Source organism: Monodon monoceros, unplaced genomic scaffold (assembly GCF_005190385.1).
Source record: "Monodon monoceros isolate NGI ecotype Baffin Bay Population unplaced genomic scaffold, NGI_Narwhal_1 Super_Scaffold_22, whole genome shotgun sequence".
NCBI classification, from domain to species: domain Eukaryota; kingdom Metazoa; phylum Chordata; class Mammalia; order Artiodactyla; family Monodontidae; genus Monodon; species Monodon monoceros.
Genome location: NW_021703779.1, coordinates 110,948,534 through 110,967,888, shown reverse-complemented (window position 1 = coordinate 110,967,888; position 19,355 = coordinate 110,948,534). Strand labels below are relative to the sequence as shown.

The window sequence follows — 19,355 nt, the reverse complement described above, 5'->3', positions numbered from 1 at the left end:
CTGTTGTGGCCTCTCCCGTTGCGGAGCGCAGGCTCCGGACGCGCAGGCTCAGCGGCCATGGCTCACGGGCCCAGCTGCTTCGCGGCATGTGGGATCTTCCCGGACCGGGGCACGAACCCGTATCCCCTGCATCGGCAGGCGGACTCTCAACCACTGCGCCACCAGGGAAGCCCCCAGATGCGTTTTGACAGGCTTAGACTTCCTCTACCAAGAAGAAGTTAAACAGGGCCACAAACAAACTGCATCAGTTCTGGACAAAGGAGATTGGGTTTCCAAATGGCCTGTGTGTAAAAGAATGCAAGAAGGTCGTTGACAGTGTGTCAGTGCTGTGGCGCGTCTGCCAGAAAGGCTGATGTGATATGAGGCCACGTGAAGAGAAATGGTGTCAAGAATGAGGGGGGAGATAGACTGTCCCTACTTGTTCCTTGTCAGACTGTGCCTAGAGGGCATGTTCCAATAAAGTGGAATATATTCAGAGGCAAACAAAAGGATAGTGAGGGGACCTGAAGCAGTGGAGAGAACAGTTGAAAACCATATTTAGCATGAAGAAAAGAAACCTTGGGGTAATGGAATGCTGTCTTCAAATACCTGAAGCCACACTTGTGGAATTAAAAACTGATCCTAAGTAAGTCCTCAAGGTCTGAAACTACCACGTTTTGCTGACAACTCCACATCTGAAGCCCAGATCACTGTCTGAGGCTCTATCTGTCCATTCAGCCAGAGACCTGGGAGGCCTCCTTACCCCTCCTTCTCTCTCTCCCCTATATTCATTTTGTCACTAAGTCTTGTTACTTTGACCTAAATCTCTCTAGTCTTCTCCCTCTTCTTCTGTCTTGTTTTCTATAGTAACCTCAACTCATTTCCCCAATTCCACACACCATATACAGTGATCTTTCTAAAACGCAGACCTCATCATGTTACTCTCTTGCCTAAAACCCTTTAAAAAGGCCTCCCTGTTGCCTTCAGAAGTCTAATTCTTTTCTTTTTCCTTTTTGGCCATGCCAAGTGGCTTGTGGGATCTTAGTTCCCTGACCAGGGATTGAACCCAGGCCCTCGGCAGTGAAAGCGTGGAGTCCTAACCACCGGACCACCAGGGAATTCCCAGAAATCTAACTTCTTTAATGTGGCATCTGAGGCCTTCCACGACCTGGTCCGTAACTACCTCTCCATCCTCCATTCCGGCCACTGGCCCGTAATTCCCAGTAAGATGTTTCCTATGCCCTTCCTCCACACACAGCAGGCTAGTTTATGCCTCTGTGCCTTTGCTCATGCTGACCTTTCTGCCTCATACTCCATTCTGCTTTTTTTGCCTCATCTAATTCTTCCTTGTTTTTCAAAATAAAGCTACAGAAACTCTTCCTCTATCATTAGACTAGGCTGAGAATCACTGCAAGGTGCTTTCTTTGTGCCTTGTCCCTGCTGCAGTCATTAATAGCACATTAGAATGGAATGCTCCGCTAGGGGCCCCGAGTCTTAGCCCTCTAGGCATCCCCAGGACCTCTCTCAGTGCCAGGCACACAGGTGCTTGAACAGAACTGAGCGCTGGAAGAGTGCCACCCATGTTTCTGTGCCTAGTTGCCTCTCCACTCACTGTGCCATTGGTTTGGACTTTCATATCCTCAGTTGCTCTGGGTGGGGAGACGGCTTCTCTGACATTTCCCTGACAGCTCTTCACTCAGAATAATGAGCATCCTCGATCCTTTGCCCAACAAAACCTTCCAGGGGTTATTCTCACCTGCCTTCCCACCTCCAACACACTATGCCATTTGGGAGGCCACTGGACAGTCTTGGAGACCCACCCTTCAGCGGATCTTCCTTTCCATCCAGGGGATCTTTTTCCAAGCAGCATCAAGTGTTTCCAGTTGAGGCAGTCTGGCACCCCGGGCCTATTTTCCCTGGAAGAAGGGGGCTGCTGGCAATCACTGACTCTCCAGAGCTATTGGCATCTGAGTGGAGGGCAGCTCTCATCACTAGCACGTGTGCGTGCACGCGTGTAGACGCCTCTAATTTCTCTGCTGCTGTGATAATCCCTACAGTGTGGAGACCGAGGCTGCGCACCTTGGACGGCTCTCCTCTCATAACGGCACTAGGAGACCTTCATCTGGGAGGAGTCGCGCATCCATAACATGAGAGCGTCTGTGAATGTCTGCCTCTGCCTTCCTGTGCTGCCTCTCTCTCTCTCCACATGGGGATGGTGCTTTGGTCCAGACACTAACCCTGCTGGTTGCGATCTGTCTACTCTGAAGGACAAGGGAGAGATTTTAGGTAGGAGAGCCGCAGGCTTGCACAGGGGTGCACTCTAGAATTTACCAGAAGATGTCACTGTAGGCTTAAACCAGTAAAACAGAGGACTGTCAGCTGAGCATGAAGGTGACTCCATCATGGGGGTTTAAAGCACGCATTTATGATGCATGCCTGGAAAAGCTGGTTGAAAGACTAATCCAAATGTGTCACTGCACTTCATAAATTTCTTTTTTTTTCCAAAGAAGCAGACTAATTGCCACAAAGCTATGGCCTCAGGCCTAGCATAAAGGCTTGATAAATCTGTACTGAAGGAATGAATGAATGAATACCAAAGCTAGGAGTGGAAGGGCAGAGCCCATGGGAACAGCAGTCACATTTTTTGGTCAACAAAAGCTGCTACTGGTTAGCAGTGGGCCTCTACAGAGATGAATTTGAGTGGCACCAGCAAAGTCAGGTCCCAGGAAAAGCACTGAGAGAGGTGAAGGTCGTCTTGGCCCCCTCTCCGGCCTCACTCCCCAATGCTTCTCCTGTGCCCCATGCTTGTTTATGCCAGAAAATCATAGAAGGTGATTTTTTAAATTTTCTATAATTTTTGCCAGACACTTAGATTCTCCAGAGTTTTTAATATAATGAGGCATGGCCTTCCCAGTTTCAAACTCTTTCCCCCCTCTTCCCGAGATAGTTCATTAAAGAAGTAATTAAGGGAGTTATGGAGATTCTGCTTTGTGCCTGGTACAAAGCTGAAATGGACGAGATGAGAGTTGGAGAAGAATGCCTAAAGCCCCTGCCCTGGAAAACCTAGTTTAAGCAGAAATACAAACAACTGATTGCAATTCAGTATCAAAAGTGTTTTCACAAAGGTTCAAGTGTGGAAGTGACACTGAGGAAGAGGTGACGGCTGGCAGCAAGGGGTGGGATACATTTTCTCAGAGGAGAGATAGTACTTGGACTGGAACTCGAAGGATGCCTAGAATTTTTCAGTTAAAGAAGGAAGGTCACACCAGGCAGAGGAAACACCACGCACAGAACAGGCACACGGGATATAGATCCCAAAGTGCCTTCGTTGCTCGAAGCCCAAGACTTAGGAGGAGAGTCTGCTCAGAGGATATCAGCTACCAGACTCAGAGAACCACCATCCCTCAGATGGGAATGAATAAACTTCAGAGAAGCTGCAAGCCATTCCCCAGGTTTCTTTTCAGAAACTAAATGTTAATATTCAGCGTTTATTGTTGTCTTCCTTCCACGATAGGCCGGCTCATCCACGACCTCGTCCTTTATCCACTGAACCTGAGTGGGAGCTCATTTATTATGAAAGCACAACTGCTGAGTTGCTTTTCCCCCATCACATTATAAGCTGGGATGCTTCTGGGGTGTGTGTGTGCGGGGGGGGGGGTGTGCACGTGTGTGCGTGCACCTGCTATGTATGGGTGTGTGTGGGTGTGTGGTTTCAATGTTTCCTAGTCTGCTATTTGAGCAAAGAACTTGATCAGTTTGCAGCTTTAAATTGAAGACAGCCACACAGCAAAGCTTCCACACATGCTGACATCAGGGTGTCCTTTCTGTGGGTAAAGAAAAGGGGCATTTTGGAGCTGATAGAGTTAACTTGCCTCTGCTGGGAATATTAGCACGTGAGCAAAGGCTGAAACCAAGGTAGTAGCTTATATACGTGCCATTGGCAGCTACCATGTCTATTTCAGTCAGTGACTAACCACAATGTCCATTTCTGGAGGCCCCCCGGCTGCGCTGCGTATCTCCACATTCCACTGCCATCACGTAGGAGCCATGATGTTATGACAACAGCCAGAATCAAAAGCATCATATCACACACTCTTTCAATGAGTTTTGTTCTTTAATAAGATATCCCGATTAGGCTAGATATTAGAAAAATGCTTTTGTGTATTTAGTAAGAAAGATTAGAACTTGAGCTCACTTGTCAACCTCGTATCACTTCAGTGAAATCACGTGTTTCCACTGAGTCTCTGTTTCACGATCAGTTAATGGGGGTTTGGGGGTGGGGAGTATGAAATAAATGAGGTCATTGGGAGGACTTTGTCATTGGTTGGAGAGAGAGAAAAGCAGGGAAAGGAGGGGAGGGGAGGGGAGTTTCCACGGATGTAGTGCTTTAGCTGCAGTACCAGCGAATTGGGTGAAAAATGAGCTCTCTGGACAGGCTAGTGGGACTCAGAGAGGGGACGATAGCACAGTTCACAGGACAACTGCCACCAGATCGCCATCATTTCCCTTTTGCCTTCCTTCCTGACCAGTGAACATCACATATGCCATGCACCTCCCGGACTCCACTTATGTCACCCGAATCCCTGACCGTTGGCCTTTGTGCTTTGTCCATAGGAACTTCCACTACATCACCATCCTCCGTGACCCAGTGTCCCGGTACCTGAGTGAGTGGAGGCATGTCCAGAGAGGGGCGACATGGAAAGCGTCCCTACATGTCTGCGATGGAAGGCCCCCAACCTCCGAAGAGCTGCCCAGCTGCTACACTGGAGACGACTGGTCTGGCTGCCCCCTGAAAGAGTTCATGGACTGTCCCTATAACCTAGCCAACAACCGCCAGGTGCGCATGCTTTCTGACCTGACCCTCGTCGGCTGCTACAACCTGTCGGTCATGCCCGAAAAGCAGAGGAACAAGGTCCTCCTGGAAAGCGCCAAATCGAATCTGAAGCACATGGCGTTCTTCGGCCTCACCGAGTTTCAGCGGAAGACCCAGTATCTGTTTGAGAAAACCTTCAACATGAACTTTATTTCGCCGTTTACCCAATATAACACCACTAGGGCCTCTAGCGTAGAGATCAATGAGGAAATCCAAAAGCGTATTGAGGGACTGAATTTTCTGGATATGGAATTGTACAGCTATGCAAAGGATCTCTTTTTGCAAAGGTATCAGTTTATGAGGCAGAAAGAGCATCAGGAAGCTAGGCGGAAGCGTCAGGAACAACGCAAATTTCTGAAGGGAAGGTTCCTTCAGACCCATTTCCAGAGCCAGAGTCAGGGCCAGAGCCAGAATCCGAGTCAGAATCCGAGTCAGACCCCAAACCTAAATGCCAATCAGAATGTGACTCAGAATCTGATTCCGAATCTGATTCAGAATCTGACTCAGAGCTCGGGTCAGAATCCGAGCCCGAAGGAGAATCGGGAAAGCCAGAAGCAGAGCCCTGGCCAAGAGCAGAGCGATGGCAACACCAGCAATGGCACCCATGACTACATAGGTAGTGTAGAGAAATGGCGCTAAATGGCTCCCAAAGGCTTTTGCACACTCCTCCCAAAGCGCCAGTCAAAATAGGGCAAGTCTTCAAACATGAGAGTGTCCAAACACATCCTGCTTCCTTAAGTTTGGAAGTTACAAAAGTTAAGATGTTGCCTTTACAGTTGCCTTTCAATTCAGTGTCCTACTGTGCGTGGGTAAAACAAATTTCAATATGTAATTAAATTGTCTTTTTTTTCTTTTTTGTTCGTGGGGAATTTATAAAATCCAAAAGGCAAACCAGACTCATCAGAAATTGCTGTTTAGATATTTTCAGAAGTTCTTAAATTAGTCATAGAGACAAAATGAAAACATAAAATGTGGCCGTTTAACTTATAGCTAATAAATGGACTTTACATTGTTCATGATACACTGTTGAAACCCAGTCTTGGAAGCAAACATTTTTTTCCAGGGGTAAGCACGAATATAACACAAAAGAAACTAAAATTAAACATGAAACTGTTCATTTTCTTCTGATTTTAACAAGGAATCTATTTTAAAAGAATAAGAACTGATGGTAGAGTTTACCAAACTGTAGAAAATGAAAAACCTCTCTCCCAAACATGGGTAGTTTTATGTAAAAATATTGGCTTTCGAGTAGAACGGGACTCATATCTTGTTATTTCAGAGATGTTTAAAATTTTAAACTTTTTCTGCCTTCTACTATTTAAAGGTTTTAAACAGGGTGTATCTCATATTAAATAAAACACTTTTTCCAAATGGAGTACCAATGCAAAGATCTAATTTCCAGATGATTTCTGGGCACTGTAATTTCAACAATTCTGGACTCTTTTTGGCACTGCTTCTCATTCATTTTAAAGCTTCTCCGAGTTGTGCTCATTCCAAACTAACCCGTTTTAGAATCTTTCTTCATCATCTAAATGGTGTGTTGCTGAATTCATTGTGATAATATAATCCTGGATTAAAGTCGGGACTTTCTTTCTGTAGAATTGTCTTATCAATGTTTGTGTAGTGAGGTCCTTATCAAGAAACTCTTGAACAGGATAATGTGTCTTAAAATATTGCTCAAGTTATTATTCTTGATCAGATAGAATTAAACCTGAATGTGAATGAATTGTTATTTACTTTTTGTGCATTTTTATTGTAATGTTTCCAGTTGGGCTGGCTATTTTCTAGCCCATTAGTTCTTTTCCGTGTTGACAGAGTATAGACAATTACAAGAGAAAAAACAAGGGTAGAAGAAGCACTAGGATAGTCAGCATTATTCAGTAACACCAAAAGCTTTACCTCCATACTTTGGGTGAACCGTGTACCAGGTTTTGTTTTGAGAAAACAAAAGGCAGGAGTGTTCTGCATTGAGGTTAAACATCAGAAGCATATGGATTGAAGAAAGTGATTTGGTATTGGAAGTCTGTGCAGAAATACTTTTAGGGTATCAACTGCGAATTGCGCAGGGCACGAAGAAGGATGTAACCCACCGTGCAAGCAGGCATCCTGATTCTGGGCAGTTTCCATTTTACGGGTTTTGCTATCCTTTCGTAAGGACTTATGCTAAGCCCCTGGCTGTCAATCAAAAAGGCAACTGGAAGTGGCATTTATGTTTTCACGAGGGACATGCTTAGAAGTGTGACCATAAAGTCACATCTTGTACAATCTGCTCATTTGCATGATCTAGTTTCATCTGTAATAATAAGGCCACAAGCTGGACAAGAAGCTGAGTACTTGGTTAAAAAATAAATGTTCTTAACTCTGCACTTGTATCAGTAGATCTAAATTTTGTTTTGTCCGACAGTATCGCAGTCCTGGGAATCTGAGAACTGGAAAACTGAAAGGAAAAAAATTTTCAAAATCCAAAACATCTTGAAGTCAAACTGTTTTAGAGTGAAACTATTTTGTGTACTCTGTGTTTTTAAACTAATGATTCTGTAGATCACTGTGGTATTTCAATTTTGTTTTGTTTTGATTGATATTGTTTGCTCTTAAAACTGATAGGTACTGCTGGAAAGCAGGTTGAAGCCCGAGCCAGTGGAAAAGCTTGTTACAGAAAAAATATTTTGTGTTATTGCTGTGGTGTGCATGGTTTGCAGAGATTAAGTGCATTTTCTCTGTCTATACTGATTTATTGTATATAGGGGACGTTATAAATATACATTTTGGTCACCATCATGTAAATCCCATGATTTTGACTGTAAACATCTTTCCAGTGGTGTAGCTTTACAAACCATTCACTGATTTTTGTGTAATTTAACAATAGATATGAAATAAACTTTAAATTACAGGCTCTGAGTAATTTCGTGATTTCAAGGTTTGCAGCCACTAGACATTATGACATCACAGAGAGAATTTTCTTTTCTCAAGGAGTTTCTTTTTGTCCTCTCAGCCACCAGGTATGGAAATGAGATGAGCCATTCTAATCTAGCACACCCAAATGGCCTTAATTTTGGGTGCTTCCTTCTGGGAGTCCGCAGTGTGTCCTCCTTTGAATAAAACAAAGTTGTCAATGAAAGACAAAGTTGAGTGTGCATTTTAGTCAGCTTGGGCTGCTATAACAAAATACCATAAACGGGGTGGCTTATCAACAACAGAAACTTATTTCCTACAGTTCTGGAGGCTGAAAGTCTGAGCTCAGGTGGCCAGTATGGTCGGGTTCTGATGAGGGCCCTCTTCTCAGTTGCAGAAGTCTGTCTTCTTGCTGTGTCCTCATATCACAGAAAGTAGCTAGCTAACTCTCTGGCTTTTTCTTATAAGGGCACTAATCCCATTCATGAGGGCTCTGCCCTCATGACCTAATCACCTCCCAAAGACCACACCTCCACATACCATCACACTGGGATTAGAGTTTCAACATATGAATTTGGTGGAGACAAACATTCAGTCCATTATGCTATGCAAATGAAATATGTGAGTGTTTTAATTTAAAAATTATTAAAGGAGATACTCGCACATCTAAGCACATGTTGAAAAGAAAAATAGCACTTTTATTTTTTAATCTATCCCCTCTGTCTAGGATAGAGGTTAAAGGTGAGCATTAAAGTATTGGCTTTTAAAGTTATGAAGACAATATGCTCTAATTGTATTCAATGTACATATCTTTCCAAACAAACTTATGGTTAGGACTATGGATGGGGATGATTTGTTCTTGCCCTTTTGAAAAGAGAATTTAGATGTCAGTTCATAGGATTAGAGGGAAGAAAGCTACAAAATTTGGGGGGTTTAACTATACTCAGCCTGCAAGCTATTCATACTTTAAAAATTCTGCCCATCAACTGTTCATTGAGCAATAATCGGGTGGTCAAAGGTCCTGACTGCAAAAGGGTCCCATGGCTTCCCCTTGGGAGGAACTGTGAACAGAAATGTAGAGGTCAAGAACTTGAAATATTTAGGAAATAAAGATTATTTCCCTTTACCCTCCAGGAGGCTACTCTTGGAGAGTACTTACTGAAGTGGGGAAAATGTTGAAAACCTGCCCTATCCTTCTGGACACAGAAGCTGAGCAAAGGGTCTACTGAGGTAGCCCAAAAGAGCCATAAAACATCACAGGACAGGCTTTAGACAACTGCATTCTCCCCATGCCTGAGACACAGAAGAGACCAACATTGTAGTCCAGGCTGGTGATATGCAACTCCCAGCTTTCTTGCCCTGTGCTGAGGAATACTGTTCTCTTGTCTTCACTAGGGATTAAACCAAGCAAATAAACAAAGCCCAGGTGTTTTCTAAAGAGTCTAACAAGACACAGCGTATGCTGACTCCAAATATAACCCCATGGGATTGTGGAATAAGGCAATCCTAATCTCTCAAATGGCCAAAGTGAAGTGAGTTGACAGTTTTAAACATCAAAGGAATTAGATCAAGACCTCAAAAATCCTAAAGTAAATTTATAACACATCAATCAGACCTTCAGAACTAGCCTTTAGAACTGCAGGAGAAAACTATCTTGAGGACAAAGCAAACCAGCTGTTTGTCAGTGCAAGTGACACTGTTTGAGCAGGGGTCCCAAAAGGACAGACCTGGGGCCAAATGTGGCTCTCCACCTGCTTTTGTAAATAACAGTGTATTGGAACACGGCCATGCCCTTTTCTTTGCATATTTCCTCTGACTGTTCTCATACCCCAGAGGCAGGAGCAGTTGCAACATACATCTAATGGCCCGAAAACCTAAAATATTTATTTTCTCGCCCTTGAGAGAAAAAAATTGGTCAACCTCTGAGCTAGAGAGCCAGTCAAAATTTCCCAAATAGTAAAATCTTGGCAGAGTTTATAATGATTCCAGAGTCAGAGAGAACAGAAGGGTGTGATTCAAACAACACACTTCCCAATGAACCAACAACACACCAACATTTATGGGGTACCTACTATTATATGAAAGGCACCACATTAGGCCTAAGAACAGGGAAGAATCTGATCTTTCCTCAAAGGATTAAGGAAATCTAAACCAAATGCTGTGCCAGAGAGTATAGTTAAAAGCTTAATTCGTTCTTCAGTGTGTGTGTGTGTGTGTGTGTGTGTTTGATTACATGGTTGTAAAAACTGCAAATGATATAGAAACATGTAAATAAAAAATGAAATGACCAATTACCTACACAATTCTCACTCCCCCAAAGTAACTAGTATAATTATATGATTTCTTCCAGACCTCCTTGTCCTTTTCACATTCAAATCTAATCCCCCCTTCTCTCTCCCCACACACATATAATATTGATAACAAAAATGAAACCATATAGTTTTCAATGTTACTCAGTTTCCATTTTTTTAAGCTCAACAATGTATCCTGGTTTTCCTTCCAAAATAGGAATATAGTGGATGGTTGACCCTAAGCCCCTAAGCCCCCAAACTGATTACTGCTGATGTTACAGGTTGAGAATGTTGGCTCTGGATCCATACTGCCTGGGTTTGAATCCCAGCCCCACTGTTTACCAGGTCTGTGACCTTGGGGAAGTCACTAACCCTTCCATGCCCCAGTTTCCTCCCCTGTAAATGGAGAAAATTATAGCTCCAACTTCAGAGGGTTGTTGTGAGAATTAAATGAGTTCATATTTGTAAAGCACTTAGAACAGTGCCTGACATAAAATAAGCTTAATACGTATTTGATGGCACTATCATTATTATTGCTACGAGTTTGAAACCTAGATGTCTGATGGATGCCTGTGTCTTTGATAGCTAAAGACTGACTCTGAGATGAAGAATTGAAAGTGCTGGCAAGAAAATAAGCCAAAAGTAGTATATGTCCTGTTGTGATTAAAAAAAAAACTTTTCTAATTAAAAAAAATATATATATATATATAACAAAGGTTACATAATTAAATGTATAAAAGACCTACCCTAAGATTTACTTCTGAGTTTTGAATGTAGCCAGTGAACAGATCTCCTGAAAGATCTAATCCACAAAATGCCAAGTGAGTCACCCATACTCTCTCCAGCAGTGAAAATGCATGATATCCCTGGCTGATTGGGGACCTACTTTAGTGCACTTACCAAAGATGACTCACCAGCAGGCCCCTTCCTTTCCCACCCACCTCCCCACCCAACATTGTCAGAGTATGGGCCTGTCTTCACAGTGAGATCCCAGAGAGCCCCAAAGATCTAGCTGCCTCCCTCACCGGTCTGGGTGGGTGCTTGGAATTTCCACACTCCAAGTCTCTACTCTGGGTGAAAGCAGCCTGTGCAGAAGACCCTATTAAAATGTATCTATGCCACCTAGGAGAGAGGAAGGAGAGTAACCCATTAAAAGCACCTCCTAGTTTATCACGTTAGCAGTCACGAAGGGCCCTCAGGGAAGGGGACACACAAGTCTTGTAAATTCAGGTAGTTCACTTCACTTTTAAAAAAAGAAAAGAAATAGAATAGTTTGCTTCCCTCTCATTTGAATTTTAAAATTTTGATCTTATTGCCTGAAGGGCAGGATAAGGTTCAATAAACCTCATCAAGTCTCACTAAATTGTGTAAATTCTATTCTCATTGTGCCTGGTTAAATCTTGTGACTTCACAAAGCTCAGTAAGATTTACTGATGCCTAACTGGGCCTAAGAAAAGTTTAACAGTTTTTGTGACTTAAAAATGCTCTACTGGGTTTCATGTGACTTAGGAGGACCTGAAAGAAATTGTCAAGTCTTAGCAGAGAGTGCTTTAACCATAGCTTGATAGGCCCTAATCAGCCAACTGGAGCTCGACCTCACCAGCTTTCTCAAGGAAACACAGGAGAGGTTAATTCAAACACAAGAGTGGTTTTTTCTCTCAGGCCTGAAAAAGGTCTTCTGTCCCTGAAACTAGCTAGAGCAGGACCGTGCGTCCATCAAGGGCCTTGGGATTACGTGGCAAAGACTTCGTGAATTTGACCCAAGAGGCAGATTTAGGCTTTGCAAAAGTGAACAGGTAGGAAGGAAGGTTAAGTAAGGAGCCTCAGCACTGACTTGTTAAGATGAACAGGACTTATCAAGAATGAGTTTGACCTAAACAGTCATCAGTAGTTTCCCAATGCTCTTCAGCATCTGTCGCTGTTGGAAACATGCTTTTCCCAAACTCCAGGGAACTTGACAGGGCGGTCATTGTTTTGATTTACCAGCACTCCCACTCAAGGTCAGGTTTCTATGTAACCCACATGAATGGTCACAATACCTTCTTAACTATTCTCCTGCCCTCAGCCTCTTTCTTGACCACCACCCTCATCTTCCTAAAACTGCATCTCAAAACCTAATCCATGGACCTGTGGCCTCAGGAGCTTCCCTGATGTGTTTGTTTAAAGACGCAGATTCCCTGGGCCCCACCGCAGAGGTTCTGAATCAGAATCTCTGGTACAAAGCGAGAGATCCTGCCTTTTTGGGTGAGATTCTAAAATGACCGTAAGGAGATTCTAAGATGCGCAGGTACATTGGAGAGCTACTGTCCAAAATCGTATGTCTGATCACCGCACTGCCCTTCTCAGAAAGTGCTGGGAGCTCTGCACCGTCCTCAGATGGAAGTCCGCACTCATCAGCTAAATACACAAAGCTCTCTATAATCTGACCCCCACTCTCTGCCCATGCTCATCATTGAATGCCACCTTACTTGAACTTGAACCTTTGCTTCAGGCTAAAGTTCTTGTCCCAGGCATCGGACTTGCAAAATGAATTTGAATGGAAGTTTTTGAGATATCATAGATTCTAACAGGCTCTATATAAAATCTTATTTTGGCTGATTGCCATCTTAACAGAGTTTTAATCAACTCTAATAAGCTTTGGCTTATTAGCTGTGTGACCTAGGGTAAATGACTTCATCTTTCTGAGCCTAACTTTCCTCATTTCTAAAATTGAAATTATAATAGTACTTACTCCATAGATTTGTGGTAATAATTAAATGAGTTAAAACATGCAAAGCATTTTAGAACAGAGTTCTGGTTCTTTGCAGTTTGATTGGATTAATATGGGTAGACATTTCTAGCACTGAAGCAATTTATTATTTTGGACTAATATGTTTTATTCATTCAGAAACTTTTAATGGAACACCTACACTGTGTTTCTTGGTAATGTTTTACATTCTTCCCCCACCCCAACCATTCATTGAATTCTGCTAAGTTACCCAGTAATTGAATTCACTATCACTAAAAGGAAATATTTCCCCAAATCCCTGCAGAAACTAGATTTCTATACATTTTTTTCTTTCTCTTTTTCTCCTACTCTCCCCTCATGGGGTCCAGTACTGTATTTTACACCTACTGGGTACTTTGTTGGACACAGTAATATCTGTGTAAATTTGGCAGTTACCTTTTTTGGATAGATAAGAACAATGGCTATCCTCAACAATGCTGGGAATCGCTATTCAGCAGATGCGCGAAGTGTACTTGGCTCTGTACTCAGAATTCCCTGTGTGTTGACTCTAGTACAGGCAATGAACACATCAGCCACGGGCTGTGCATTTTCCGTGACGATCATGATTTCTATTATTCTAATCCATTGTCAGTCCATAAGTTCCAGTTTTTGTCCTGAAAACTATGATTATCTTTAGTATTAGTACTAAATTTTAGCATTACTTCATGCATTTAATTTTAATCCCTGGTTGCATATAACCAACAAAATGATACAGTTGTAAATAAAGCCCACTCAGCGACTATCTTGGAGTGTCGTTCTAAGACCTTTAGTCTGGCATTCAAGGCCTTTCAGGATCTGGCACTTGCCTGTGTTATCTCTTAACACCTGCCCCTCACACTCCAGGCAGCAGCCAAGAGGAGCTATTTGAGTTCTCCCATCATCTCTCATTTCACCTAGAGGCATTTTACACATGCTGTTCTCTCTGCCTTAAATGCTATTCTGTATCCCCCTCACTCTTGCCTTCTCTACCACCGTCGCATGTTCCCCCACCCAATAACGCACACACATAAAGGCACCCTCTTAGCACAGGTAACCTCTGCTCCTCTTTCAGTCTCTGCTTCGATGTCACCACTTTTGGCAAGTCTTCCCTGACCCCCTCCTACCTGGATTTAGTCATCTCTCACCTGTGCTCCCCCCAGCCTCCATGTCAACCCCCATCCCAGTACTCATCCTAGAATAGCAAATAGTCTTTTGCATGAATGCATAGGACCTTGTCCTCTTTGATTTATATGCACTTCACAAACTTGATAGGGGTAAGAGTATCTTTAAGACGTGATGAGTTAAGCTGTCTGAGGCCATTTCTACCATTCATTCTTCTGGTTGCCCATTTCCCTCCTCTGATGGGCTGTGAGCCCCAGGAAAGCACGGGTATGGCCTGTCCCAGTCGTTTTCATAGGTCCAGTGCCCTGGTAGTCATTCATTCAACAAATATTTAACCTACTGTATGCCCGGGTGTGTGCTCATCTAGGATATTCAGATATAAATGGAAGAGATATGACCGCCCCCCTCTTGGGGAGCTTACAGTCTAGCATTGGAGACTGATACTAATCAAAATAGTTTACAAGTCAATTATTATGCCAGACCATGCTAAATGCCGTGAAGGAAATGTATAGAGGAAAGTGATAAAGGGTAACAAAGAAGAAATATTTAGGGTGAACAAGGAAGACTACTTTGGGAGGTGACATTTAAACTGCAACATGAAGGATGAGACGGAGCTAGTTGCACGGAGGCAGTGCGTCAGAGGAGAAAGGGAGCACATTTTAGGTACTCAATACATATTTGTTGATGAATTAATTACTGACTGAGGGATATTGAAATGAATTCTGCTGCAAAGGCTGTTATCATGAAGGGTCACTTGTAATGGAAAGAACAATCCTGATCTCTATGTTCTCTATCTTGGTTTTCCTCTCCAGGCAGCCCTGGACCATCAGCAGTCTAGTTCTTGAGAATATGGCAGCTGCTTATAGCAGGGGCTGCTGCCCCAACTCAGCCATTCACTGAGTTCTTAACAGGCCCCAATGCACATGACCCAGCATCCTGGTCCCTGGCCTTGGGCAGCCTCCCAACCTGGGAACTCCTCTCTAAGAGCTCTCCTCCAGCGATAAATAAGCTTTTATGCGACTTGATAGGATGCTGTTCTCTTTGATTTATATACCCTTTGGAAAACTTGAGAACCGTAGGCATATCCTTAGAGGTGATGCAGTAGGATGTTTGTGGTCATTTCTATATACAGTTTGATAGTGGATCCTTGGTCAGGAAGATAATCTGACAACACTTTGAACCTCTCTTCCAGAGCTTATCACATATTGCCTTGAATTTTATTTTTTGTGTGCCTGCCTTATCTCCCTTACTGAACTGTAAATATATTCTTTAGGGTAAAAGTGTGCTTTTTTAGGCATCTTCTGTCTCCTATTATTGACTTGCCCATCACAAGACCTGTGTGTTTGGATTAGATTTTTTCCTGTGAGGAAATGTATTGGGGCTTTCTTCATTGAATTATATTCTTGGAAAAGCTTCACTTAAGTTCAAGGGCCGTTCGTGGTGTAGTGAGTTTCTTTGTGTGTGGTCCATCCGTAATGTGGCTCTATCAGTCAGAGGTTAAATCAGAGAAGCAGAACCACAAGGATATCTATCTATCTATAAAGAGATTTGTTTTAGTAATTTGGCAAGACACAGTCGTGGGAGCCGGTTCGGTCATCTTTGTAACGTAGTTGTCTTTATGTCTGATGCTGAAGCTTAAAGTCCACAGGGCAGGCAGTTGGGAAGGAAAGATGGATGTAAAGTGGAGGAAAGCAAGAATGTGGTGGAACTCATGAGGATGGGTTGAAACCCATGCCAGTACTTGTTGCCTTGACCTTGATAGCATGGCTGTCCTGAAGAGGCCAGGACACTTTGTCACAAAGCTAAACACATGCACACCCGGTCCAGAAGTTGGAGAAGCTGAAGGAGGATACAGGGAAAGATGGAACAGTTGCAGGCCCAGTCACATCCTTACAGCAACAAGGTGAGCCAGCAGATAAGCGACAAGGTGTGCAACATGGTTGCTGCTTCCTTTCTGAATCTGTCTTGGAGACCACTCTAGCTGAAACATCCGGGAAAGGGAATACTGGGAAATGTAGCTTGGCCTAGGCAAGTGGGTTCATTACAAAGCCAACACAGTGGCTTTGACTCAACCCCCATACTTTAGAGCCAGTAATCAAATGCTCCTTACTCCTTCACAGTAGAAAAATATAACCTGTATCCTTCAACCCTGCTTGAGTGTGTCAGACTTCCCTGTTTGACTCAGTGTACTTTGAACCAAACGTTGTTACTCCTTTAAATATGTCATATCATCACAGCCCTCAGAGAAACGCCATCTTATGGAGGTGACAGGTGATTTTCTTCTGCAGTGTTTAAGCTGATTTTTTTGATTTGTCGCTGTTGTTTTTAATGAGGACTCTTCCTTGGGTTCTTCTGCCTCTTAATAGCTCTTCAGAGGCTATGCAGGATTATAGAGGAGTTGTTTAAAAATCAAACATAGACCTGCTATGTCTATGGGTAGGTGATATTGGTGATTGAAAGAAACAGTACCTTTGTGAAGAATTTATTCTGGAAGTCACTTTTCTGACTTTCAGGATTTCTGATTGAGTTGTTAGAGCTGATTGAGGCATTGAGGCCATCCTGACAGGCCAGAGAGAGAGAGAGAGAGAGAGAAGGACTTAGGAAACACAGTGGGTAAGCCTTGCTAGCACAGACTTTCCTTTCCAGTTTGGTGGCTGGAAAGAGAAAAAAAGAAGACAAGATGGTGATGGATGTTTTGCAAGGTTTCAGCAGAGAGGATCTTGGCAGGTTGCCTACTAGCAAGGAATGTGCAGTTTATAGGCATGGCCACAAGATGGTGCAATGACTGTGTACATTGTGTACACAGGGGAGGGGGCTGGGGATAAAGGCCCTCTAAATATTCAGCTTTTTTTGTCTTTCCATATGGGGCCTAAGCATTGGGAAGATAGCAAATGTGGAAGGGAGCCAGGGAATTTGAATGTTTTACCAAATATTATCTGCAGTGTTTGAAAATGAAGAAAACCTATTTACAGCCATGCTTGGCTCTGAAATTGTAGTGATGAGTAGTGGGTATGCAGTCTGTAAATCTGTCAGCTAATCATGAGTTCTTTGCTTTTGTCAGTTACATGGCAAGCTAATAAACTGTGGCATAAATTGGCACATTTTATACAACAGATTCTGTTGCCATTGGACGTGCTTGATGGGTTGTGGGGTGGAATGGGACACAGAGTTTTGGCCCCTCTAACCATATACCTTTCTCTTGAGGCCTGGATGAAGAGTTTCATTTACTTTATGCCACTTAAGTCCTGTACAGGACAGTGAAATAGCAGCAGTTCAAGATGGCTTAAGAGTCTTAATGCAAGTATGTGTTGCTGTCTCGTCTGCCTGGGGCTCGACGAAGGTAGATTGGTTCATAGCACCCATTAGCAGCATGATTCCTAAAGGTAGGCATGTGACCTGGAGGGCCTGGCTAAAATGTCATAAAATATAGGATTTTGAAGTGAGTGAAAGCTACCTTTAAGTGCTTTAGAAAAGAATTCACAACTCAACAGGTAAAGTATGGCTCAGCTTTAATAATACATTGGTCAGAAAGATTAGCTATATGTACATAACAGAGAATGTAAAATGGTATAAGGTTTATTCTATTCAAAAATAAGACAATTTAATACTAGAATTTGAAAAATTGTTGGTTTTCTAAACAGAAAATCCTATAGAAAGATAATTTTAAGATATTACAGAAAATAAAAGACAAGTGAAAGTCTAGAAGAAAATAACTATACCATATATGACAAAGGGTTAATATACATAATTACAAAGAACTAATATAAAACCAACAAGGAAAAGATAAACAAGCCAACAGCCAAATGAATAAGGATCTTTGAACAAGAAATTTACAGAAAAAATATAAATGGCTAATTATCATATGAAAAGCCCCTAGGTACTGGTAATAGGAAAATACAGATCCAAATGAAAAAAATAGCATTATTTTTGCTTCTCAGAAAGGGGAAAAAAGATAACATCCAGGGTTGTTGATGGTATAGCGAAAGAGATACTCTCATATACTCTTTTTTTTATTTTACTTTTTTACTTTACTTTTATTTTATTTTTTATACATCTTTATTGGAGTATAATTGCTTCACAATGCTGTGTTAGTTTCTATTGGACAACAAAGTGAATCATCCATATGCATACATATATCCCCATATCCCCTTCCTCTTGTGTCTCCCTCCCACCCTCCCTATCCCACCCCTCTAGGTGGTCACAAAGCACCGAGCTGATCTCCCTGTGCTATGCGGCTGCTTCCCACTAGCTATCTATTTCACATTTGGTAGTGTATATATGTCCATGTCACTCTCTCATTTTGGTACATGACTCTTTTTGAATTATGGTTTTCTCAGGGTATATGCCCAGTAGTGGGATTGCTGGGTCGTATGGTAGTTCTATTTGTAGTTTTTTAAGGAACCTCCACACTGTTCTTCACAGTGGCTGTATCAATTTACATTCCCACCAACAGTGCAGGAGGGTTCCCTTTTCTCCACACCCTCTCCAGCATTTATTGTTTGTAGATTTTTTAATAATGGCCATTCTGATCAGTGTGAGGTGATACCTCATTGTAGTTTTGATTTGCATTGCTCTAATAATTAGTGATGTTAAGCATCTTTTCATGTGCTTCTTGGCCATCTGTGTTTCTTCTTTGGTGAAATGTCTATTTAGGTCTTCGACCTATTTTTAATTTTTTTTTTTTTTTGATATTGAGCTCCATGAGCTGTTTGTATATTTTGGAATATATTTGCAAATATTTTCTCCCATTCCGAGGGTTGTCTTTTCACCTGGTTTATGGCTTCCTTTGCTGCGCAAAAGCTTTTAAGTTTCATTAGGTCCCATTTGTTTGTTTTCGTTTTTATTTTCATTACTCTAGGATGTGGGTCAAAAAAGATCTTGCTGTGGTTTATGTCAAAGAGTGTTTTTCCTATGTTTTCCTCTAAAAGCTTTATAGTGTCCAGTCTTACACTTAGGTATCTAATCCATTTAGAGTTTACTTTTGTGTGTGGTGTTAGAGAGTGTTCTAAGTTCATTCTTTTACATATAGCTGTCCAGTTTTCCCAGCACTACTTATTGAAGACGCTGTCTTTTCTCCATTGTATTTTCTTGCCTCCTTTGTCATAAATTAGGTGACCATATGTGTGTGGGTTTATCTCTGGGCTTTCTATCCTGTTCCACTGATCTATATTTCTGTTTTTGTGCCAGTACCATACTGTCTTGATTACTGTAGCTTTGTAGTATAGTTTGAAGTCAGGGAGACTGATTCCTCCAGCTTCGTTTTTCTTTCTCAGTATTGCTTTGGCTCTTCAGGGTCTTTTGTGTTTCCATACAAATTGTAAAATTTTTTGTTCTAATTCTGTGAAGAATGTCGTTGGTAGTTTGATAGGGATTCCTAGCTATGGCACTAAGAGAAGAGAAAGAAACAAAAGGAATACAAATTGGAAACAAAGAAGTAAAACTGTCACTGTTT

At 42.3% G+C, this 19,355-nt stretch overlaps 1 protein-coding gene across 2 annotated transcripts in view; it reads left to right on the top strand.

Annotated features, from left to right (window-relative positions):
• HS6ST2 (heparan sulfate 6-O-sulfotransferase 2) overlaps positions 1-7,747 on the top strand; it is a 293,144-nt gene extending 285,397 nt beyond the window's left edge. The window contains exon 6 of one of the 2 annotated variants that reach the window (XM_029240829.1): positions 4,594-7,747. In XM_029240829.1, the coding sequence (XP_029096662.1) occupies positions 4,594-5,491 (898 nt within the window). In that variant the 3' untranslated portion in view covers positions 5,492-7,747. The remainder of the gene's footprint in view (positions 1-4,593) is intronic. The other variant, XM_029240830.1, reaches the window with a different exon arrangement.
• The last annotated feature ends 11,608 nt before the right edge of the window (positions 7,748-19,355 follow it).